Source organism: Photinus pyralis, unplaced genomic scaffold, assembly GCF_008802855.1.
Source record: "Photinus pyralis isolate 1611_PpyrPB1 unplaced genomic scaffold, Ppyr1.3 Ppyr1.4_LG7, whole genome shotgun sequence".
Taxonomy (NCBI): Eukaryota; Metazoa; Arthropoda; class Insecta; order Coleoptera; family Lampyridae; genus Photinus; species Photinus pyralis.
This window is the reverse complement of record NW_022170738.1, coordinates 7769608-7796499: the sequence shown is the minus strand read 5'-3', so window position 1 is coordinate 7796499 and position 26892 is coordinate 7769608. Positions and strand designations below refer to the sequence as shown.

General features: G+C 36.9%; 3 protein-coding genes across 3 annotated transcripts; all 3 read left to right on the top strand.

Annotated features, from left to right (window-relative positions):
* LOC116175849 lies at nt 1-724 on the top strand. Its single transcript, XM_031494180.1, has 2 exons — nt 1-119; nt 165-724. The coding sequence occupies exon 2, from the start codon at nt 172-174 to the stop codon at nt 664-666; it is 495 nt and encodes a 164-aa protein (XP_031350040.1). The 5' UTR covers nt 1-119; nt 165-171; the 3' UTR covers nt 667-724.
* On the top strand, nt 597-1810 carry LOC116175848 (tRNA methyltransferase 10 homolog A). Its single transcript, XM_031494179.1, has 5 exons — nt 597-724; nt 785-1124; nt 1170-1460; nt 1504-1609; nt 1667-1810. Exons 2-5 carry the CDS (start codon nt 795-797, stop codon nt 1792-1794), a joined length of 855 nt encoding a protein of 284 aa, XP_031350039.1. The 5' UTR covers nt 597-724; nt 785-794; the 3' UTR covers nt 1795-1810.
* Nucleotides 1811-11433: 9623 nt separating this feature from the next.
* On the top strand, nt 11434-15305 carry LOC116175847 (reticulophagy regulator 3-like). The gene is made up of 7 exons (XM_031494178.1): nt 11434-11568; nt 11630-11811; nt 11865-12063; nt 12116-12317; nt 12369-12552; nt 12598-12696; nt 14749-15305. The coding sequence occupies exons 3-7, from the start codon at nt 11894-11896 to the stop codon at nt 15186-15188; spliced, it is 1095 nt and encodes a 364-aa protein (XP_031350038.1). The 5' UTR covers nt 11434-11568; nt 11630-11811; nt 11865-11893; the 3' UTR covers nt 15189-15305.
* The last annotated feature ends 11587 nt before the right edge of the window (nt 15306-26892 follow it).

Here is a 26892-nt window from a genome sequence, read left to right as displayed (position 1 = left end):
AATTATTATGGTAACCATAGATACAATTCTCTACAACAAAAGTCAATGTTCTGTGCAGTGTTTGTTAAAATAACCTCATTCCTATTTCTAAAGTCGTCTAACTTCGTAGATATCAAATAGTAAATAGAAATAATTATATAACTTTTCATAAATCCATTTTTAAGGGACAAAATGTACAAGAGGGAGACAGGAGGGGCCAGGCCTATGGCTATAGCAGGCCGGTTTGTAAGAGAACGAGAACGTCTTATCGGCATGACGGAAGCGGAGAGGGCTTGGCGTAAGCAGTGGATGCAAGATCAAATACTATCACCAAATGAACCTCGGCACGTTCCCGAAATGTATAAGTTTCGATTTAACATTTTCCGACGAGCATATAAGGCACCCTTAAATTATCTGGAAAATATGTTAGAACCTGTCATAGGCAAACGAGCTCATACATTAAGATTTTTTACGGGAAAAATATTTCTTTTGTATTTGGCAGGAATTGGAGTCTTGTATAATTTAAAGTATAATCAGAATGATTGGACCCGACTTGGCGGATTCAGAATTTTGGAAAATCGACCTGCTGTACTGCCTGGTGATTCATCTTTCCCTAAATTATCTACCAAATCGAACCCGTCTGAATATGGTTCGAGAGGTTTTGAAAAAGTAACTTTAAATTTGTAAATAAATCATTCATGTAGTATGCTTAGTATATTATTAATTCAATAAATACTCTACTTTGGTATGTCGAAGTTATTTAACCTGGAATAAATGAGGTTAGGTTATGACAATATCTTTGTAGTGTAATAGAAATGAATTCAGAAGGAAAATTGGAGGAATCGCCCTCAAATGTAAATGATGAGAATGTTGCTCAAGAAGAATTATTTAATGGAGTTCCAATTTCCAAACTAACAAAAACTCAAATGAAGAAATATAAGCGTATGTTGCAATGGCAATCTGTTAAAAAACTGAAACGGGCAAAAGAAAAACTGAAAACGAGGAGTAAAAAGATTGAAGCTAAAATGCTCAATATTGACATTGGACCTAGCCGAAAGCAATTGAAAAATGCAAAAATGGCGAACAGTTCCTGCAAAATTGGTGTGGTTATCGATTTAAGCTTTGACGAACTAATGATTAATAAGGTATGTGATGTCATTTAGCTATAGTTACAGTTCTATCATTTGTAGGATATGGGCAAAGTTATCAAACAAATTCTTCGTGTTTATACGGAAAATCGACGAGCAAGTGCACCAATGCAGCTGCACCTGACTAGTTTTATCGGTCGCTGTAAGGAGGAAATGGCCAAACATAATGGGCACGAAAATTGGGATATGCATTTTCATGAAAGTAGTTATTTAGATGTATTTCCTAAAGACAAATTGGTCTACTTAAGTAGTGAAAGTGATAATGTGATAACCGAGCTCGAGCAGGAGAAAGTTTACATTATTGGTGGATTAGTGGATCACAACTCTCATAAGGTGCTTTATCCCTTTCTGTGCCAAATGTAATGATTTATTTTAGGGAGTTTGCCATCAAAAAGCTGTTAACGAGGGTATTGCCCATGGCCAGCTGCCTATTGGCGAATATTTTCATTCTGTGAGCCGAAAAGTGTTCACTATTAATCAGGGTAAGTGTGCCACTCTGGAAAAAAATATATGTAATCAGTTTGTGCTGTATATTTTAGTTTTTGAAATCTTACTTCGAGTAAGCGAGGGGAAGACATTCAAAGAGGCCTTTGAAATGATACTGCCAAAGAGGATAAATATGCAACCAACTTTAGATAATTCCGAGGATGATTCGAATAATGAATAAAGAAAATAACATAAAATACCTATTGTTTAATTCATATTTTGACCCCCTGCTTACCCAAATAATTAGGTTATAAATAATGTAATGAAATCACAATTTGTTTCCTCTTGTTCTATCAGGTTCCTGGACCTTGGCTTTAAGGCCTATTGTGGATTGTGCCCTCTAGATTTGGACTAGAATGTTCCTGATGGGAGAAGCCTTGTGACACTTCTGGGTGCATCATAATTCCTTCAAGGGCCCTGTGTAAAAATTTTCATTCCTAAATATAATACTCTTACAGTGAGGATGCAGCAACCCCTAAATTTTTAAATAGGAAAACCACCCTGTGCAGGGGTCATCGCTACCACCCGAGCGCGTTATTGTATTTCGGAAGTCCGTTAACAGTCACACAGACGCGCCACAAGTTCCGCTCCGTGTAAAGACCGGAAGACAGCATATTTTATGTCTTAGTAACATATCATAGGACATTTTATAAGTATCTGTTTCTTTTTATGCCCTATAGCAGGCCGGCCATGGGCAACCTTTTTTTCCAAGGGATTATTATTCTACCTCTTCTTGTACGCGAAAATAGTACTTTGTGTACCAAGGCGGGAAAGTGGTTGTTTTCCGGGGCGAAGGAAGATATGGCCAGGCGAGGCGCAGCCGAGGCTATGGCCACTTCCTGAGGCCCGGAAAACAACTTTCGTGCCGTGGTACACACAATATTTTTTATCCTATACACTTACATTTAAAATTAATCCCTCCACAACGTCCGACCGCAAGCGCTTGAATTTGGATTTGCTTTAACGCGTGAACCTGCACGCGTTTGTTTTGTTTATTTCCACGTTTCCTGCTGACTACGCGAAAAAATTTTACGAAACGGTGCAATCTAAGTGGGCCCACGAGTATATTTTTTACTCGTAGATTTACCCCTTTCCCTTATAATACAGTTCAACGCAAATTCAAATTCTAGCGCGCTTCCGATTGCACAGTGCGGAGTCACCGAAGGGAGTCACTGTGCAACAGAGCAGAGGTGCAAGTGGAGAATACCGATCATGTGCGAATGAGTTGACATTTCCGGCATTTCACTGGCGCGTGATTATTTCCTTAGAAAATAACGGGATTTAAGGGGATTGTAATTAATACCAGGCGCATTTGAAATTATTACTGGTCTTGTGTATTAACAAATGTGTTTTAAAATTGAATGTGTGTTTTCAGGGACAAAATCACACCGGTTACATTTTAAATCCTTGGCAGGATCCATGTCTTGTCAAATGTTAGATGCTTTTAAGACTGGATTTATGCTTGGTGACGAACGCGCAATGGGCACACTTTAAATCCTTGACGATCTTGTATTTTAAAAAAATGTGTTTTATAATAGTACATTATATATCAAGGTAGAGAAGTCCACTATTATTGCCTGAGCACCAAGATTACATCTCGAGGCGCTTGCGCCGAGGGGTGTAAGGTGCGAAGGCAATAATAGACTTCTCTACCGTGGTATATATACTATTTTTTTCACTACTAGCACTTGAAATCCTCTAAATTAACATATTATATTGATAAGAGAGTTAACGGTTGGACAGAATTGTTTGTTTCTTAATTTAACATGTCAATCAAGTACGTGGAAGTACAAGTCAAACAGGCCGTATTTTGTTCTGTCATTGAGATTTTTCAAAGAGTAATTTCGTTCGAATTTTTTCAAAATGTGATAATTTTAGGTATGTAATTTCTCTGGAAATTGCGAATGGTGGCAATTATTCGTTTTAGAGAACTTGTCTAAACGTTCATTGAGCGAAATTTCGGGTTGTGTTTTCTAAAAGTGACAGCGTGACAGTTCTCATTCTCATTATTGACTACTAGTTAATAATAAAAAATTATTAACCACTTTGAACAAATGCCGAGAAAGCCTACTTTACAAGTGGAAAAAAGGTTAATAATCATGTCATCAGACGCTAGTAGTGAAAAAATAGATTTATTCATTCCTTACAGTCACACTGGACACATTTTAACTTCGGGATAGTCTCGTATGTTAAAATGCTACTTATTGCGGATAAGCGGTGTTCTACTTACAGTGCAAAGTACATCTTGGTGTTAAATGTATTGACACAGATGCTCGTTATTGAAAGTAAATGGGAGATTATGACTTAAGTTTGAAACGTTTGAATTGGTCACGTGATATTGGGAAAGTATTCAAATTCACGAAACATTGATAGGTATAGGCATTGAATTTATAACTATCAGAAGCGCAGGTTAAATGGCAGGATATGTGACTGTTTTCAATAGTTTAAATTACAAGACGTAGATGTCTCTACCATCGAGAAAGATGAATAATAATGTCAGTTTTTTACCTTTGTTAATTATTATACAGGAATCTGTAATGAACCCACTATCTCGATTTGTAATTGTTGTATACAGAATTCTAGATACCCAAGAAACGTACTTATAAGGCATTTATGTGGCACACAGGATGTTGAATGACGTAAGATAAACATTCTTCCTTTCATGAATCGTGACCTTACTTAACATTCCTTAAGGAAGATTGAATTACATTTGAACAGGAAAGCAAAAAATACGCAGGCATCCTTGATCACTGTAACAGAAATTAAATGTACCTACCTATCGCTATCTATTCTTAATTTTTGTGTGTGTCGGTTAAACCGTTGCCACCGGTTAAACTACCTAAGACAGGGGTCGGCAACCTATTGAAACGGAAGAGCTAAAAATTACAATTTACAAAATTTCCCAATTCTTAAAGAGCCACAAATAATTTTTGATTCAATATTATAGTTTTTGGCTATATACAGGGTCCTGCAACAGTCCGTCGGTTTTTCCTACATAGCTGATAGATACCTGGTAAAAATATTGGTGGTTGCGGATCTACAGAAATTATTTTTGAATGTACAGGGTGTTCCATTTTTACGATGTCAATTAATAACTGATCTTTTTAAATAGAACATCCTGAATATTTGGTTGTTTCAATGCCGTTTGTTCAAAGTGCTATAACTATTCTTTTTCAAATGGAACTACCACTATTTTATTTCGCTATTCGCTTTTGTCTTCTCTTAAATGTTTATAAGGGGTGCCCTGTGCTTAAACTCCGCAGTGTTTAGGTTATTCAATATTTTTCACAAAAGTACCTACTCATTAATTAATTACGTGTTTATACATCGGAGTAGGCTGGCTATAATAAAAAAAACAAAAGAATACCAGAAAGTAAACAAGTCTCAAAAATTAGATAATTATTTGCTGCAAGTATACTTTTGATACAAAATAAGATTAATTAAAAAGGCGAATTTCGAACAAATGAACTAATTTCTTTAGATAAATACGGAGAGCCGCAACTTTATAGGTATCAAAAAAGCCGCAGGTTGCCGACCCCTGATCTAGGATCACACGTCACACCTGGCAATTTTGATACAAAATAAAAAGGTCGTTAACCTCTTTTCTTTTAAATTCTGACGTTTGAAATTTGTTCTCAATGGTTAATCGATAACTTATCGATAATTATCGATTAATAGATAGTCAATCGATAAATTTTAAAAAAATGGTCGACCGGTCAACAAAAAAAGAATTTTTTGCGCATGGGATTTACACAATATATATTCTGACTATAATAAGCAAAAATAAATAATAATAAGTGCGATTAAGACATCGAAAATATTTGCTTTTACAAAAGTTACAGCGATTTGATTGAAAGCTTTCAGGGGCGAAAATTAAAGCTGGAATCTTTGTTTTCCCTAAAAAAAAAAGAAAAATGGAGGGTGATATTTTTCCGCGGTTACTTAGCAAAGAGGAAAAAAAATCCTGGAACAGTTTTAAGGCAATAGTCCATGGTTTCCCGTTCAGTGTTTCCTGGGAAACCATAGAGCTGAAAATTATGACGAGCTGACAGGATTTGGTTTTGTATCATGGGGAATAGAATGTCTCTAAAGAATAAAGATGCACAGGTTACATTCTCATTTAGATCAATTTAAGGATAATATGGGAGCTTATTCGGAATAAGGACAACACTTTCTCGAGACAATGGAACTTAGGCACCTTCCCAAGGCCAGGAAGTTGGAAGCATGATGGAAGATCAGATTCAGTTGAACATGACAAAAACAGCAAAACTGTTCCATTTTTAAACATTTAGACTCTAAGATAAACAATTATAAATGTAGAAACGTTACCATTTAATAAATCATGCCTATGTAAGTAGGATTCTATAGGTATTTTTATTTTTTGGTTTTTTGCATTTTTTTCACACAAAAACAAATACATAACCATTTTTTGTTCTAATTCTTATTTGTGGCTATAGAAGCAATAAAAATAAGGTATATATGTCCCATGCGCAAAAATGCTGTAGACCGGTGTAATTTATCGAAAATGTTAAAGGATTGGTCGATAAACCTATAATTACCGATAATCTATCGATTAATCTCACAACTATAAACTATTAAGATAGATAATTATCGAGAGAATTTTTAACGACATACACTTTTCAATGTTTAGGTATACCAGTTTACTTCCAACAAAAGCGATGTAAGAGCATTGTTGAGTTGCCATATGATCACAATTCACAACCTACTGCTGTACTCATTTTTGAGGATTATCGTCCACTTGATCACCTTTGATTTCAGACAACTTGAGCATCAAAAGATCCTGTTTTATTTAAATTATCTCTCGCAATATCAATACCAAAAAAACAAAAATGTTAGCGAGTGTACGCATGGATGATGTAATATATCGATTGAGAATATATATCGATGAGATTTATGAAAAAGTATCGATAGTTTTCTCTTGATAATTTCCGCTACTTATTTATTAATCGATAAATATCAGAGATAGACAATTTTCGTGGCAATAATAATCGATTATTATCAGCAGCTAACAATCATTATTAATTATTTTCAAAAGTTATCGATAATTATAAAAAGTTATCGATAATTATCAAACGTTATCGATCATTATCGAAAATTAGCCTTACGATTTATCGATAATTGTCGATTATTATCGAAAGTTAACGATAAGTGATTAAAGTTATCGATAATTATCGATAGTTATCAATTAATGATTAATCGATAATTATCAGACTGAACAGACTTATCGATAAATCGATAACAATTTCATTTATCGCTCAGCTCTAGTAGGTATACGAATTCACGTAAACTGGGACCGATTTATTTGTGCACAATGCTGCATGGTTATAAAAAAAGCTGATTCGCGAAATTTAGTTATCAAATGTGAATGTGGAAATGATGTAGCTGCCTGCTTGCAACGGACAATATTTTGCCTTAAAATTTTTTTTGATCGTTTTTTAATAACAAAATCTCCCGCTTTCAGTAAAAATGTGGAACCTGCCTATTTTACTGCCTGTGAATAGAATGTATGAAATTGCATTCCTTCAAGGACAAGGACTGCAAGCTTCGTTCGTCTAAATGTATTATTATTTACATTACAAATTTACGCAATGCTTCTTAAGGGATCTATTTTTAGAACATTCCAATCCTATTTATAAAACCATTCCAATGATAACACAAAAAACATCCCGAGTTCCTGACATCTGACGATTAAAAAGGAAAATATTCGAATGGTCAAAATAAATGGTTTGTAATGCTGCCATCTAATGTCAATGTAACGCTCCACTTTCGATCGCCCACGGACTTTCAAACGATCGAACTGCTCCTAGCGGCGGCCAGTTGGCACATGGTCACAAACTGTTATATGGGATCCGCGCTTCTGATAGGTATAGGTTCGCGGTAATTAAATAAATTCTTGAATTCAGTAAAATAAAGTTAACATAGGGTAAATTTAATTATTAAATCAGTGTTGACGATTTTATGTTTCTTATTTAATTAAAAAGAAATAACTTCTTTGACATTTTATTACAACCGCGCCATCTAGCTTACATAAGGCGTATTTTTTTCTCGCCTAGCCGACAAAATTGAATTTTCTCGCTCCATGCGTGCAATTGTCTTCTTTCGCGTCCTCACACAGGCGAGAAAATGTAAGTTTCTCCTTGTATAGGATAAAAAATTAATTATAAAGATTCTGATTTCACGAGTTTTTAGTCTAAGTAGCCATGGATTATGTTTTTCTTTTATCATAGTCCATACTCGTGAAAACAGAATCTTTATAATTAATTTTTTCGCGTACAAGAAGAGGTAGAATAATCGTTTCACATGATTAAGATGCAGAATTTATATCTATAACTTTTATTTGAAGTATTTTTGCGTAAAATAATTAGGAAACGTTTGCGCAAAGAAAAAGTAATTTCCCATGTTAAACGCCTATGCTCCACTTTTCGATTTACACCCTGTACAATGAAAATCGGTAATCGATTCAAGTGCGTAAAAAAAATAATAAAAACGAGTGACCTTTAACAAATTGGAAAACAAGCTAAATCAATTTAGTACAAAAACATATCAAACACACACAAAGGGCGAGTGAGAGAGGCAATAATCAAGGTAAAGTCGATTATCACACAAACAAATCCACATATTACACAGCAGAAAACGTTATTAGTGAACCCCCATTCTCGTATTGCTGAGACACAACAAAAGCTGCAGATTCAGGTCTAGTTAACGGAGCACCGCATCCTTCAATATTTGCATTTAATGCAAACTGTGAATGAAAAGAAATTGTTACACGAAATTTAAAGATTGATGGTCAGTACGCAGAAGGTTAAAACGATTTCTACCTGTAATTAACGCTGTTCACAGCAAAAACAAAGAAAATAAACCCTGAGAAATCGGCTCGCTTGCACGTTCGTCGAGGGATCGAAAAACATTACAATGGTGCAAACTGCAAAGCCAAAGATCATACTACACTGCTGATCTTTAAATGATGTAACCTTCGATCATACATACTCCGTGTATGATCGAAGGATGTAACCCACGCCGACCTTCTGCCCAACTTCATACCCTAAAAATCATTCCCGGTATCCACGCAAAACGGTTAAAGTCGAAGACTCACAATTACTGGGTATACATATAAGCGTTTCGTATTTCGTCCCATAGTATGCTACTATCATAATACCCAAAGATACAGATACTACAATATGCTCTTTGAGACCATCTACGTAGAAACGTTATGAATGGACCATCAGAGACCGATGAAGTCAGAACGGACAATCTATATACGTACTGATGACAACAGACTTCAGGAGGAGGAACCAGTAGAGACCGCATTAGGTGATACAAAAGAAAATATGACAGTAACAACCGCTATGCAAAGACCACAAAGGCACACCGGAATGCCCAGCCGTTTTCGAGATTTCGTGGTGTCTACTAGGAGGGGAGGAGTTTTGTGTATTGTGTAGCTGAATCTTATAGCGTTTTCGATTGGCAAAACTCGTGCTGCATGAGTGCAATTTTTACGTTCTATTGGTCATTTTAGGGCAATTTTCTGTGTTCCATTGGCAAATGTGATGCAACAATTACGCACTCAGTGCAAATTTCGACGCACGAGCTCCGAGAGCTCGTGGAGCTGCTAGTTAACAAATTTTCAAAACAAACGTGCGACAACTTGAATTTGTTTACTTGCGTTGGGAGAGTTTTTTGTCGTCATTTAGCGATAGCGAAGATGATGAACTAGCCATAACTTCTATTTTACAAAAAGTTGCACTTACTCATTAAACTGAACGCCAAAAATTGGTCCTTTACAGGAATTTCAAATTTATATTCCTCATCGTTTATCATAAATAATACTGAAATCGTTTGTCATTTTTTAGAATAGAGATTTGTCGATTACCTAAATCTAAAATGCTAGGTTATGGACAAATGACAACAAATATTTACGAATATTTATGTTCCATTGAGAGCAATTTTCACATGGATTTCTTCAGTTTCTCGTGCAGCACGAGTTTTGCCAATCGAAAACGCTAATAGATACATTAGTAAACAGTTGTTAGGTTGTCAAACTAACGTGAATTTTGCATAATTAGTTAAAAGAGCAATAATGGCCGTTTGCACCGACAAATTTAAGCGGCGCTTAGCTTAAGTGTAGCTTAAAATCCATGGAAACCATTGTCTCAATAATCGTTGTCATGGATTTTAAGCTACGCTTAAGCTAAGCTCCGCTTAAATTTGTCGGTGCAAACGGCCATAAACCGATTTACACTAAAGCGGGTATTTAATAGTCTAAGCATAATACCAATGAATAAAGAATACCAGGAAGGAGCATTACTCAGGTTGTATACAAGAGAGAGTGCGACGGAAGTCGGCCATTTGCAAAAGCCACTTATGACTCATTTTTGTTGTGGTTTTTGCAGTGACATAAAATAATAGTTGTTGTGCTTGTGGTTGCTCCAAAACGGCAAAAAATAAAAGTTTGGGAAATACATTTCACGTCTAAATATTGATACCAATATTATTTTTATATAGTACATGTAAATTTACTAATTTTTTATCGGATGAGGTGAGTTAAACAAAAGTCATAGGCGGAGTATGTACACATGGGGGTTTAGATTGTTTTCGTGTAAAATTCTTTATAATTGTATCCTTCTACAACTGTAAGGTAGGTACGCCACTCGAACAGGAAACTATACTGTCCGCCATTTGCAAAAGCCATCGCGGTCGCACGTATATTGTTGATATCTTTCTTTCAGTCTAAGGTTGATATTCTCCTTCCTGGTATTCTTTATTCATTGCATAATACTGATATGCTACTATATATATTCTTGCAGTTGTAAGGTGTGATGCTTAACCGTAGGCGTATGTCACCACGAACTATTGAGATCTTTTCAGAACTCTTAAAAAAGTTCACCTTTGATGCAAAGGGTGGCTGCGTGAATTTGGCCCCCATATTTACGAAATTGTTCTTTATGACTTAATTATTGGAATTCTTTCGATTAATCACGAATTCTATAACTTTGGAGGGAGGGGAGCTCACAAAGTCTATTTGCAATTGCCACATTTTAAAACTGAGATGCTAACTTCACACGCGCAATGAAAAACTGTTGCGCTTGCGTTGGTGGAAGCATTTAGTTGATTAGTTCTAAATTGCGAAACATTCAAAGTCGCAAAACTAATAAATAAGTCTGTAGATTTAATTATCCTCGCCAACTCCAACGTAGGTAGTAGCATTGAATTTATAAATTCAATGGTAGTAGGTAGGTACCTTTGTTTAAACAATGGTATAACGATAGGTGGATAAGCAGCCGATTGTCACCAACGCACATGGTGTGACTGAATTTCATCATAAAAATATTTATTTTTGATATTACCTACGTCGCGATGAGCATTTTTCTTTATTTATTGAAAACGTAGTGTACTCACGGCATATTGGTGTAAAAAATAGGTCAGGGAATTAATTTTATTTGAAATCGATGTTAAACCATTGATTATATACACTATAATCAATGGTTAAACCTATGGGCACCGATACCTCTTTAAATGTGAAATGTGGCAACGTAGTCAAAAACAAAAATTTAACAAAGCAAGCGTGGCTTTTAAAAATGAAAGGAATCCATTTCAATTCGATTCTTTTGTTATTGTTGCCTATGGCCTACGGCACACCCGGTTCATGGCCATGAGATGGGTCTAATTTAAAACAACCAATTTTCTTTCATTTCAATTTCGGCTAACTACAGTTCACGATTTCTTACACTTTGTGCCGTACAGAAACGTAACGATAACGGTAGATCTTTGTAATTTCTATAGCAGATACAAATACCTAAAATCTAAATGAAAAATTTTCTGAATCTCACTCGTACGATACGTATCAATGACGTCTTTCAATGAACGTACATTAATTATGTGTGTCAATGTCAAATTATATCAAATTAACACAACATTTTCCTTACAAATTATCAATGTAATGCAGATAACAACAGTGTTGACAAAACGAAACTTAATAAATTATAAATAATTTTTAGCACAACAAACTCGATCGCGTGACCCGAGAGTAGACGATCCAAATTTAAACATCACAAAAATGACTCCTCATTCATCATAACAACGTCACAATTGTTGAAAAAAATCGGCGTAATTTATAGTGATTTTGCACAGATTTTATCGTAAATCATTGCTTAGCACTAGCAGAGGCGATTATTATGTGGTAATACCATTCAAACTGTTTTAACATATCTCTAAAATCTTTTGTAAATAAAGTGTGCGTGCAAAACAATTTGAAAAAAAGCATGGAATTTGTGTCACGAATATTTCGTGGTGTATTTCAGCGCCTTTTACCTCCAGGTAAAGCACAGACTAGTCGAACAGATGCATATTTGAATGCAGTTTATAAGGTCTTAGTTTGGGATGATCCGAAAATCAGTTTCATGACCCTGGGTGTCTTACATGTGTTGTTGTGGTTTGTAATTGTTTTGTAAATGTTACTATTTTTATCTTGAATGTCATTGCAGGTTGATTGTGCAATTGGAATTGCGATTTTATGGAGTAATCTTTTTAGTTTCCCTTCTTTTGTTTTTATGCGATTTATACTTCGAAAGAAAAGAATTGAAAGCGGAACGTAATTCGTCTTCCGATGCCATGCGGCAGGTGGGACGTATCCTGTCGAACATATCCTTGCATTTGCAAGGTTTGAGAAAAGATAGTCCCTCGATGGTATTACTTCCACAAATTAAAATGCAAATTTACTCGAAAATTAAATTTCAGTTTTGCGTCATCATGTGTGGAATTTTCCTAAGCCTGACTGTTGTGGCACGTAACGTATCAGGATTCGCGCTATCTTACCTGATACTCTTGGCCATATTTACCGGTCCTCTAATAATCTCTCGTCTACCATCTGAGTACTTGCTAAATGTTAAAGATATAGTGCAAAATATCGGCTCAAACGAAGGTTAGTTTTATACCCGACTTGCAGAATAACAATTTTTTATTGTAGGGTTACTGGCCGAATCAGAACTACTACCTTTCATAGCAAATAAGGACTTCAATGAGAAAGACCCGGAGCTGGAAAGTTTGCTAACCGATAAAACCGCAGGTTTGTATAACTTCATTTGGTTGAGCCTCAACCTCATTACCGAACTCATTACTTTCAACCAATTCAAGAATAGAATCCTTTTTGATTTCAGGCCCCAGCAATTGAGTTTACTGTTTTTTTGTATTGGTAGAGGAGCTTTGACTGAAACCCCGCCCCTCAAATAACATTTGAGAGCTTTTATTGACAAGCAATTATAATTTTTCTGAGCTTCACTCTTAAAAAGTTGCAGACTGATTTGATGATTGCTTCTAAGTTAGAGCTCTAAATTGGCTCATTATGCATAAGATTTAACTTCAAATAGTAAAGGTAAATAGAAGAGGGGTTAGATACTTGACCCTGCAAATGTTATTTTTGACATAAGTAAATTAAGTATGAAGACTTCGGGATCTAGAAAGCGGTCTGTCACTTCTGGCAGCGATCCAGTGTGACAGAGATGATGTACCACAGTGTAATACAACTAGACCGCATGATCGCCTTGGTCTGAGATCGCTGCCCGTGGCGATGGACCTCTTTCTGTATGCCTAAGCCTTAAGTATGTCAAAATTTAGGTATAGGGCATTATACATGTATACAGGGTGTTCCCAAATACAGAATACACAGTACATACAGAATAGACTTAATTTTTTGACTTACGTTATGACTTCATATAAACATAGGTCAACAAAGGCTTTGTTACCGACAGGATACAGAATGTTATGTCACGATTTCGTAAGTTTTTTAGACTGTGTATCCATTTGTTTGCATCATCGACTGCACCCGCCAATGCTAAGCGCGGATGCTGCAGTTGAGAGAGAAGGGAAAACTAAGAGGTTCTTAGCATTGGCACGCGCACTCCTTTCTATATGTTGATGGTTTACATGTGCGTTCAGGTGTTTTTACAATTGCGCCTTCTGTTAAAATATCGGCCACAAATAACAAAGTTGGAACTACGCATGCGCAATCTATTTGTTGACACTTTATTTAAAATTGTTTTTACAAGAAGTATCTCACGCCGAAATTTCAAAGAAAGTTCGATCTGCGCGTGCGCAATACATTACGCAAAAATATGTTGTATTTGTTTCTATAAAACGCATCTTCAGATAAAATTGAAAAAAATTGTAACCAGCGCATGCGCTATATTTTTTTTCATTGACTAGTCTGCGCAGGTAAAATTTATTTTTGATGAGCGTTTTATGTTTTTATAAGAAACATCTTTTAAGCACTTTCTGTTAATGGTTCAAGAAAATCTGTCCAGGTCTACGCATGCGTAATCTAATTTTTTGACACAAATAATAAATAATTTCCAACTCATAACATTGCCTTCACTTATTTTCCTTTGTACACATAACGAGGCCGTTATATGCCCTTTCGGAAAGTACTGATCATAAAATGCGCAATGTCAATTTTCTTATTTAAAGAGATATTTTTTTGAAATTTTAACTACAGATGCTTATGACTGAACGCGAGCACACCAACTCTGTACAAAAATCAGAAAACTAATTTTTGTATCACTTCTTCAATTCTAACTTACAATCGACAAAAACTTTAAAACGGCCGACCGCCGGAAAAATCGTATTTGAAAATTTACACGCAATGGACTGTTACAACCGTCCCGTAAGATCGGCGCGCCAATTTTTTAAGTCTTCACCACCTCGTCACCTTACACTTCATTTCCTTGTCTCTAAACCTCACACATGTACCATCGTTTATCTCGTTAAATTAAATTTTACTTTGATAAAGTCCCCTTATCAAGCATCTGTTAACTAATTTTTGTAAAGACGCAATACATTCTTTACCTACATGTTGCTTAACTTCTCTTCTTGAACAATTTTTACAGCATAAGTACAACTACGACTAAAATTAAATAAAACTCAATATAATTTAAGATTTGCAAATCTTAATCGGCGGAGGCCGGGGTCCAGGTTCAGGTAGACTTGGCCACTCCGCAGTTAAATTTTGGATTCCTACTGATCGACTGACAATCTCCAAAATAGATCGCAATTTTGATACCATTCTTGAATTGATTCAGAGTAGTGGGGAGGATCAATTTATTCAAAAATTATCATCTTGCAGATTCGGTTACAAATTCTTTAATATCCGGCCTGATGTCGATGCCATCGCACTTGGACGCCGAAGGCAGCCTGGACGGTTTAGAGGAAGAAGATCTGGAATTTAACATGCGCGCCAAACCTTCGGCCGCAATTTCGTACACGCCTGGAGAAATTTCTAGTGATTCCGATTCCGACCACAAAGGTATGAGTTTCGAGTCTTCCCATTTCAACCGTGACAGTTCATCGGAGGATGAAAATCTATACTCGAAAGGACTGCGCTTCTCGGAAGCTCCCAAAAGTGATCCAGAACCGGGAACTTCCCAGCTGACGATTTTGAGCAATTTAACTGCTATAGGTAGCAGTTTAATAACGACCGTATTAAAATCAGGTGGCACTCCTAAACGAAAAGATAGTGATAGCGACTTTGAAATAATTTATGAGGATGAAATTAATCAATCGTAAAATAGGATATTTATAATGGTTTGTGATATTTTGTTTATCATATCATTACTTGAACTAGATAAGTATTTATTTTATAACTGATGATAATATGTGATTACCCTTACTTCATTAGTTTTATGAGTCATAACGTGATAATTCGAGATGAATACATATTGATATGTGTTGCATGCATATGAATAATTTTAATTTATCTAATTTCGGATACTTAAATGTGCACTTAGTTTAGCAGTAGAATAACAAGTTTTAGTTTGAAGTATTAATATTTTATATTTGAGACAGTTTTGAGTTTTCAGCATGTTTTAACTAACCCTAAGAAATGAGACATATAATCAATGTAGAAAAAACCAAGTTCAATTTAGGGATCTTATTTTTATACAATGTAATTTTACCATTATTGATCTAATCAAATTTGTACCTAATTATCTCACATTTTTTATTATAAGTACAAAATTTGTAGTGTAAAGTTTATAGTAGGTATATATTATACTACATTTTATAGTGATAGCGATTTTATGTTCCATGCAATGTTAATTCAGACTTGTGTTAGTTTTTTTTTAATGAATTTTGTTACATATATTAATAAAACACAATTGACAGGATAAACTGTTTATTCTTTGCAATGTATCTAAGTAGTTGGGGCAATCAAAACATTAAGTAAAGTTAACTACACATAAAAGGAACCCGATTTCAAACAAAAGGTTAACGGTATCAAACACATGAATCTACATTAAGGTTAAATCCAGTCAACTTCAAAATCAAAGATTGAAACTCACAGAAAATATACAATGCTGCATACAAAATGCAAATAAATTATGAAGAAATGCAAACATCTGCATTAAATAAGCGATGCTTTTGTGGCCGCCATTACAAACAAGATGCCAAACGTATAACCCGCGTTTGGTGATCTCCAGATGGCGCAGACAGCTTTCTGTAGAGATAGAGCGACTTTATCTCCTTCTAAAAAGTGCAGCTCTCGAAAATGTGTGCATCGTCGTAAGTTGTATATACAGGGTGGAACCTCTCAACCTGAATCAGTGCACTCCAAAGGCGCGACTTTGACTCGCAGAATCAATCCTCGCGTAGTGTAGACCTTGGACCAAAATCAATACGTTCTATCCAAGAGCTCTTTGGTTCTATTAATAGGTAGAAACCAAACATAGCGTGTATTATGATATACACGGGAAAAGGCGGACCGTAATAAAAATAACCTCAACCACCATCAACGGTGTGGCCGTTCGATTATTTTTTTTTAAATAGCTGCAACGATGGCAAATGCTCGAGGTAACAAGTGCCGTGTAGAGGCGCCATAAGCCTTAGAAAGAAATGCAGGGCTGAATCCTGTTCAACTATGCGTCTATATGGCGGCTGCTGGCAGAGAAGTCACGACGTACGGTTGCATCTAGGGGATCAAAAGTCGTATATTAGCGATGGGCGCCTCCCCCCCCCCAGAATTTCCACAGGTGTTGTGAACTTGCATTGCTTGATTAATCAAGAGACGTGATGACCTTAATTATAGCCTTCGTCGTGACTCCATGAATGAAACTGCACTAAATTCTAAAGTGATTCGCAACGCAAAGTTGGTATCCAGGATCAGCGTCGTTCTCATCAATTAATAAAGAATATCTTCTGTGGTCCTAACCAAACAGTTTGTACCTCAGAGTAAGAAATAAAGATAGAGATGCCTTGATGCTTATTATGCGTGCCATCCATAGAATTCTATGGTGCCATCATATTATGGTTTGTTTACTAACATTGCAGGAGGCTAAAGTTGTCACATTTCACGAGATAGTTTTTAAGGGAATATTAATAACATATGCATCTAGAGTAGTCTAAATGGATTTTTAAATGCTTATAAGAGTTCAATAACCCAAACAATTTTAACTTACAATTAAACGGCGTAACAAAAAAACTTATGGTGACTAGTGCATCACAACGGCAACGCTGTTAAAACGTGATTCCTTAATTTTTAAGCGTTTTTATAGTGTAGGACTTATTGATTGTGGTGTATTAATTTATGGGGGCCCTTTGAAATTGGGAAAAGCTGTAAGTGTTTTGAAGTCATAGACGTGCATACAGGAATTTTCTGATCTGGAATTTTCGCATTTTAATGTGTTTAAATTTTCTTCTAACTCGCCTTCTAAGTTCCCACTTCGAAGTATCAAATCATCATACCTTATCATACATCAATAGGGACCTTTTAAACACATACAGCTTTTGGTCATAAATATTTAGTAAATAGTATATTATATTATATTAAAAAAGTTATTACGTTTGCACATGGAAATAAAACATAAACTTTGTTGCCCACAAAAATAAATAAACCCTACGCCACTGACTAATGTTTACTTTCGTCCTCTCAACGGTAAAATTGACCGAGGTGTTGGATCAAAAGCACCAGGGAACCTGAATCAAACGAAATCTGGATGTCAATCGTCCTGTCTGTACTATTTCCGCCTAAACCAATTTGGTACACATTCTTAGACAAACAGCTTTTGGAATGAATCGCGCATGCGCAACTCTTATTTCCGGCTAAACAGATTGGAACCAAATTTGGCACACATATTCTTGGACAAAATCGCGCATGCGCAGGTGTGGTATCTGTGCTAGCCACAGCAAATTTCTTATTTTTCCCAAGAGATTGAAATAAATTCTTGTGTTTGTGTGTTCAACTAGATGTGGGGTCTCAAAGTACTTCCAATCGCCTTATGGATTTGAAAATTAACTCGAGAAAGGAGGAGAGTGTGCAATGTGAGATAGGATTGGGCATGAACAATTTTTTAATAATAATAATAATAATATTTCTTTATTAAGGGGTAGGAAAAGCTTTGCAGCCATCAATCCCCCCTCTACAAGCTTACATAACAAGTGGCATTCTACACCAAAAAATACAATAATATAGCGATAGAAGAAAGCAAAACAAACAATAAAAGAAGAATGAAAGAGTAGTAAAGAATCTATCAAAAATTTGTGACATCATTTTTTATGATATTTAAACACACTCGAGTAAAAGTCTCTCCAATCAATTGTACACTCACTGGTAAATTGTTCCATAGTTTTGCCGCCTGCACATAAAACGATCTATATCCCACTTTTGTGTTAACTTTGGGTATACAAATGTAGGTACAAACATTTCGAGTGGTCAATTTTGCGGGTCATGTTTATGTGTCTCGTCTTTGGGTAATAATCATTCTGTGTACTTATGGCACGATTCCAAATTACATGAATACGGCTTCGGATGAACCAGTTACGTTCTTTAACTTTGAAAGCCCCCTATAACTCGCATCACCCTGCACTAGATTTTGATTTTAATGCTACTTTAACTAAGAGTGTGCCTAACTTTAAAGTGCGAAGTAACACTAAGATATACAATTTTAAAAAGGCTAACTTTAATAATTTATATTTTGAAATTATTACTATTGATTGGAATTGTCTTGCACAATTCGTAGATATAAATGAAGCGTGTAAAAAATTCTATTCCCTACTAGAAACTGTTTTTGACCGGAACGTCCCCTTCTCCCATAATGTACAGCAGAGTAAACGGAAATATCCGATTTGGTTCACTAAAGAATTAATACGAAATCTAACATATAAAAAGACTATGCCTAAAAAATATAAAACCACGAATTTGCAGCGCTATTATGACGAATTCAAACGTATGCGATCGGTGACTAAAGCTCAACTATCATTGCTGCATCGAAAACATTTAAAAGAAACGGAAGGTTTGCTCATGTCCGATCCGAAATGTTTTTGGTCCTATATACGAAAGAAGAGCGGTAGCACTCGCGTCCCTGGAACACTGAACTATAACAATCAAACTATCGATAGCCCACAATCAATTGTGGACACTTTCGCCGAATACTTCAAAAGCGTTTATAAACAACCTTCTTCAACAAGCGATACGGTGCCTCCTAGTATATTTAGTGAGCTGATTAATATCAAAGCTAATGTCAGTGAGGAAGACGTTATCGCTGCCATAAAAAAACTAAAAAATAAACCCACTGCAGGAACTGACCAAATTCCAGCGTACCTAATTAAAGACTGTGCCCGCATATTTTCGATACCACTGTCAATGTTATTTAATTTATCACTTAAAAACTGCGTTTTTCCATCAGTATGGAAAACTGCAAGGAGCTCTCCCGTACTAAAATCTGGATCTCAATCGGATGTGGAAAACTACAGACCCATATCTATACTCTGCAATTTTTCCAAAGTATATGAGATAATGCTTCATGAAAAGCTGGCTTTTCAATTTAAAGCACATTTGTCGGAGCATCAACATGGATTTTCATCGAAGCGATCGACTATAACAAATCTGGCCTGCTTTACGGAGTACTGTCTGGAAACTTTAGACGAACAAGGCCAAATTGACACTATATACACTGATTTTCGTAAAGCCTTCGATCAAATTGACCATAACATTATACTTGGCAAGCTAGAGAGCTATGGTTTTAGCAATTCGCTACTTAAGTTGCTGAGGTCTTACCTGTTACACAGGAGACAATTTGTATCATATGGCGGGTATAATTCAAAATCGTTTACCCCAACATCCGGAGTGCCCCAAGGATCTAACCTGGGTCCATTTATATTTTTAGTATTCATTAACGACTTACCAAATTTAATTTCTGCTAGAAAATTGATTTACGCCGATGACATGAAAATATTTAAAAAGATAAATGTAGGAGTGGCTGAACGGATATAACAAACAACACAAGCGTTGATATAACCGAGAAAACAAACTCTTTATTAAATCGAACCACACTCAAGCAACTCTCTACTATATAACGCAACGCGCCATTACAGAGGATCCCTGCAATAACCACTAACTAACCACACGCTCTCTCGTGTGTTCTCCGCTGCGTTGGGACACTTATTTGCAACTCTCCAACTCAATATTCGACACTCCCTCCAGTTGCAAACAAGTGCTATACAATCAATATCTTAAAACTAATTCTAAACTCAAAAAAACTATAAACATAATGCAATTCATTTAACGCATCTTACATACTAAATGTCACTGATATCTTGTGTTACTCCAGTGGTCGTCATCCATCTGAGGGGGTTACTCGTGGGACTGCCTCCTGGGTCCTTCTTGAATCATCTCTCAATTAGTTATCTAAAACATACACAATTTAATAAATCCCAGAATGCTCAAGTATTAATATTTAGTATCAGTATTTTCTAATTACTCAATTATTCAAAATCCAATTTCTCAAAAGTTTATGTGCTTCAGATGGCAGAGGTTTCGTCATTATGTCAGCTGGATTTTGCTTCGTCGAGATCCACCTGACATTGACTTTCCCTTCTAATACACAGGATTTTACGTAGTCTCCATGTGTATCTGCCATGTGACGTTTACTCCCAGTTCTTTCTCTATGCTCTAAGTCCTCAATGATCTTTTGAAGAGGATCGTCAAAGTTTTTAAGCTTATGACTACCGTCCTTCTGAGTGCAATCACCAGATGACTTATTGTCGCACCAAATTGTTATAGGAAAGAATGTCTTTCCCAAGATATATCTTACAGCTTTGTCTAGCGAGATAAGCTCCTGACAAGCATTACTCATGGCAAGGTATTCAGCCTGACAAGATGACAGAGTAACAAGAGTCTGTTTATAGCATCTCCAGCTAATAGTATCACCAAACAGTTGAATCACAAATCCTCCTGTTGATGTCGAATCTGTGCAGTCCCTGAAACTCGAGTCTGTCATAGCCTCTAACACGTCTAATTTTCCTCTATACGTCAGCCTCAAGTTAATGGTGCCTCCCAAGTACCTGAACATTCTTTTTACCGCCTGACAGTCTTCTTCGGTGGGATTCGTCTGTTTTCTCGATAGATGATTTACTGCAAACGCTAAGTCTGGTCTTACAGTTTGGTGTCAGGTATTGCAAACCCCCGATGGCTTCTCTGAAAGGAAACCCGACCACTGTTTTCTCTGATTCTTTGTTCGCATTTTTCCTATCTTCTCTATGTGACACTTGTCTAGTAACCATCGGAGTTTCCTGAGGTTTGGCCTCTCTCATGTTAAACCTTTCCAGGAGTTTCTCTATGTATTCCCTCTGGTCCAGTGTCATGGTTCTCGACACCTCTTAATGTTAATCCCTAGAAAGTTCTTGGGCTCCTCCAAGTCTTTCATCTCAAACGTTGTGCTCAAATGGCTTTTTACTTCTCCCAACTTATTTCCATCGTTACCAGTGAGCAAAATGTCGTCTACGTACAACATTACAACGAATTTTCCCTTTCCTCCAGGTGTATAAACACGGCTCGTGTAGGTCGTTTTCAAGGCCCAGTTTTCGAGTTTCCTCAGAAAACCTTATGTTCCATCTCTTTGGACTTATTTTAAGTCCATAGAGAGCTCGCTCAAGTTTACAAACGTGAGTATTTCTCAGCTGTTCATCACACTCAAGTGCTTCAGGAATTTCCATGAAAACGTCCTCCTCGATAACTCCATTTAGGAAGGCCGTTTTAACGTCCATTTGATGCAACTCTAAATCGTATTTGTTAGCAATAGCAAGGACAGCTCGGACTACAGATAGTCTGGAAACAGGCGCGTAAGTCTCTTTAAGCTCGTATTCTTTGGTGTCCTTATATCCTCTAATAACTAGTCGAACCTTGAACCTTTCTTGTCCATTGGATTCGACCTTTTTCTTGAACACCAACCGAGAGTCAAAGATAGGTGTTTTCAACCCGTTTATGTATTTCGGTGGTTTTGGAACTAATTTCCATACTCCTTTCCGTTCCATGGACCCAAACTCTTCTTTTGCAGCCTGTATCCACTGAGGTGCATCCTTTGAGGCAAGTGCCTCTTTAAGAGTCGTCGGGTCTTTGTTGATCGAAGCTAGCAAACAATAAGCGATCTCGTCGCACTCTAAGTCTTCTATTTTCCAGTCTCGATCAGTCTCTTTGAACTCTATTTCTTTAAGATTTGTTACTCTACCAGTGTAGAAAGCAAAACTCGTATCTACCACTTGCCTTGCTTTCACTAGCAAGTGTTGGTCTTTTGCTGATCGACGCGGCTATTTTCTCTCAGGTTGTTCCTTTGGAGGGTTAACCACCCCACAAGAAGAATTCTCCATATTCCTCTTAGGTGGTCTGCCTCTCTTCTTTGCTGTTTGCCCATCGACCTTATCAGAGCTATCATTAAGTATTGACTTAGGGTGTTCAATTAGACTTTCTTTCTCTACTCTAAATTCCTCCTCCCTGGGTGATTCAACTTGAAGGTTCTTTTTGTACACATCTTTGTATACTACCTTCTCGTTGAATCGCACATGTCTACTCTCTAGAAACCTTCTAGATTCTGGGTGCCAAAGAATGTAACCCATTGGCTTGTAGCCAACTAGCACAGCCCTCACAGCTTTCTGTGAGAACTTTGTTTGTGTTGTGGGAATTCTCACGTACCCTATGCACCCAAATCTCTTGATTCTATCTAAACGGCAGTTAATCTTAGGATTCAAGACCTTTATCGGGATCTTGTAGCCAATAGTTTTGTGTGGCGTACGATTGTATATGTGCACCGCTGCCTCTGCAGCCAAGTCCCACATGCTCTCTGGCAAACCAGAATCAAGTATCAGCGCTCTAATTCTTTGTTGAATGGTCTTGTTGAATCGCTCAGAAGTACCGTTCAACTCAGGTGTGTACGGGGGTGAAAGTTCTTGTTCTATTTTCTCTTTCTCTATGGTCTCTAAAAACTCTCCACCCAAGTAATCAGTCCCCTGATCCGATCTAAAGTAACACACCTTTTCATCTTTTCCAAGGAGGTTCCTGGTTGTTATCAGGAATTTCTCTAACGTCTTTCCGGTTTCACTTTTGTGTTTGACAGGATACACTCCAGCAAATCTGGAGTAATCGTCAATCAAAATACTTATGAACCGTTTTCCTCCAGGAAAAGATGTTGGTGTTATAGGCCCCATACCATCGCCATGAAGTCTCAATAACGGTCTATCAGCCTTGACTCTATCGCTGCCAAATGCCAACTTTTCCATTTTAGCTACGACGCAAACTTCACAATCCAAAATGCTTGACTCAAATTTAACCCCTCTAAGGGCTGGTTCAGATTTTTTCAGTAATTTCAGATAGCTAAGTGAAACGTGTCCTAATCTAACGTGCCACAACATGCCCTTACTGACACTGCGCGACTCTGCTCTCTCTATCTCGAATTTTCCTAATAAGATCTTCTCTAATTCAAAAACTGCGCTATCGTCATCTACGTTCAAGTGCTTTCTCTCGAACACTGAACCCTCAAAGCCATTAGGTAACAAACTGTCTCTCCCAGTTTCATTTCGGATATCAGATGCTTCATTTTGAATCGATTCTACTCTCCCAGAAGAAATAGGAACCTCTATTTGTTCTAATCTCTCTCCCACGATTCTAGCAAAGCAAGTGTAATCCTCAAAAACTTGAGACTCGGCATTGTCTGACTTTGTCTCTACACTCAAATTAATTTCCCAATTAGGCTTGACATATTTTCCATCTAAAATAGTCTCGCCCCTCTTATTTATGATTTTCAGGACTCTATCATCAAGGACAATTTTAAAACCTGCTTCAGCGAATCTTCGCAGTGAAATCAAATTTTCAGAAATATCTCTAGCAACTAACACATTTGTTAATCTTATTCTCTTATTGTCGGCAAACACACACATGTTGCCTTTTCCGTCAATTTTAATATCAGCTGAGGTGTTTTTGTTAGCACTCTTTATGACACCCTCAGCTACTCTACGAAAATCGCTCAAAACAAGGTTATTGTTGACTATGTGCTCGGTTGCTCCAGAGTCAGCAACAAAATTGACATTATTACTAGTACTAATATGAAAAGCTCGCTCACCTTTATTGTTGTTTTTGGCCAGAAGGTAGTGCTTATGGCTTCCATTCTTAGCAGATTTCTTGTGGACCTTTCCGGATTTGTCTACTTTGTGTAGCTTCTTATCTTTCAACTTCATTGGTTGTTTTCCTCTTGCAAAAGAAGGCTTCTTGGCTCCACTCGATGATGCTATTTTAGGACAATGTGCTGCAATGTGCCGGGTGAGGTCATGACAGCCGTAACAGTACCACAGTCCCTCTTTCGTCTTCGGGCAGGCAGTCGAGCGATGTCCCAGCTCGTTACACCGGTAACACACGTCCTCGCTTTCTGATTTCGTCTCGTTTTTCTTATGCTCAACTCTATTGACCTTGGGTACATACTCCTTGCTTCTATGTGTCTGCTGGGTCTGCTTTTTCTCAGCCTGCTTGCGCATACAAAAGACTTTATTTCTTCTATTGTAAATTCTCTCTTAGACACATTTTGGCAAGTGGAATCTGCATCGCTCAATGTCGGGAAGGAATCAAGAACAGCGTTATAGAACACCGCTCTTTTCTCTTCAGCGCTTAAAGGCGTTGCATTAGCGCAATTCTCTAAAACTCTCGATTCCTTCTCAAACCTCTCGCAGAAGCTGATGAAACATTCTCCAGGGGTCATCTTCATCTTATAAAATTTAATCCTTGCATTAGAGGGAGTCAGGTTTGCCTCATCTCGTCTGAAACCTCTCAATGTTTGGATTATCTCTACTGGGTCTCTAATCTTCAATACTCTAGAGTGATATGTCTCATCCAGGTGGTTGATGATTATATCTCTCACAATCCCCTTTTTATTGTTGAGAATTGCTTCATCTAGATTAATTTGCCTGGGTGACTCAAGATCAAGAATAAATAGCAGATCCGCAGTTGACAATTCCGAATGTAAACGGTCCATCCAAAGATCAAAATTTGTGTCTCTCTTTAAAATGTAATCTCTTTTGTAAGAGACCTTTGGAACACCTTGCTGTGACTGCAAGGTGGTAACCAACTCCGTTACACTGTTGTTTAACTCTCTATTACTCGTAAACTCGAACTCTGGATTGCGATTCGGAATGACAAGTGAAGTCGATGAGAAAGAAATATTTTTATTTACCTCTCTCTCATATGTGCGTGGGATCTCTACTCTAGAATGACTCGAAGGTGCCCCACTAGACTCCTCAAAGCGGCTGTATCTCGTTGATGACTGACGACCTGACCCTTCAGGTCCAATGTGGTCAGATTTACTGTTGATTGACCCTGTTCCAGACGGAGTTCCACCTCCGTTCTGCAACAAAAACTTCAGCAACTTATGATTTGTTTTCGTCGACAGGTCCAGGGCCTGTTTGATGGTGCCAGTGATCTCAGTCAGTCTTCCCATCGATTTATGGATTTGTTTAGCGACGCTTTCCATCCTATACAGGATGTCTTTGGAGTTTCCTTCCAAATTCTCCATGCTGTAAACTGCACTTTGCAATTTCTCAGCCATGTCTCGGAGAAATTCGTGTTTTTCAGCAATGGTCACATCTGTAAATAACTTTTCAAATAAATATCTGGTTTTTAATTAATTTTATGGATCCTCGTCTACTCAAAAAAAATTTACAGATACTCTAATCTTTTTAATCAAATCCACCAATTTACCTGGGGTGGGTGACCTGTTGCGAGACGAAGTCTCAGACACCGACTCCGCTCTTTCGTCCTCTAACTCGTCTCTATTGCTATTTGGATGTGGTGTTAGATTTCCATTCTCCTCAAAATCCCCTTCATTTACGTTTTGACCACCTCCATTGTGAGTCTCCTATAAAATTCACGCAAACATAAATTTGTGAATTCACCAGATATTACTCTTTGTGTGCTAGCCCACTATTGTTTACAAAAATTTTAAATCAGTACAACTTGATAAAAAGAATTGATAAACTATGATTATTATTACTACAAAATTCCAGCAACTCAATTCACACACCCCAAAGGATAAATTGTCATTCAAAGCTGACGACAATCCAACCACCTGGGCGATCGTGCATGCAAACTGGGCCAGTCAATTGTTTCATAAAAATCAATAAAGTAAAACAAAATAAAAATTAAATGCACAGCAATTTAATAAATAATTTTGAGTAAGGAATTTACGGTCAACATTATTAATTTTCTCCAATCAATATTTCTTTGTATATAATTAACTAAAGATTATCACAGTGGATTTTATTCCAGGTAATTATAATCCACTCCCTCCGAAAGTGATATCTCTCAACAAACAACACAAGCGTTGATATAACCGAGAAAACAAACTCTTTATTAAATCGAACCACACTCAAGCAACTCTCTACTATATAACGCAACGCGCCATTACAGAGGATCCCTGCAATAACCACTAACTAACCACACGCTCTCTCGTGTGTTCTCCGCTGCGTTGCCACACTTATTTGCAACTCTCCAACTCAATATTCGACAATAAATAATATACATGACTGTCAGATTCTCCAGAATGATTTAAATGTTATATATGATTGGTGTGAAAATAACAAACTACACCTAAACATTACTAAATGTAAAGTGTTGTCATACTCACGAAAAAATCAACCTCTTCGTTATACATATACAATAGCCAACGAAACGTTAAATAGAGTCACCATGGTCAAAGATTTAGGCGTCACTTTTGATAATATGTTGAACGTTTGCGTTTCATATTAATGACATGGTAAATAAAGCAATGAAAGTAGCGGAGTATGTTATACGCGTCAGCGCGGAATTTTCCAGCATCGCAACAATTAAATCTCTCTACACAACATTGGTTCGACCTAAACTGGAATACGGAGCAATCATATGGAGTCCACTGTACAAAAAGTACGAAAATGACATCGAACATGTGCAGAGGAGAATTATTAAATATATGTGTTTCCGCAAGGA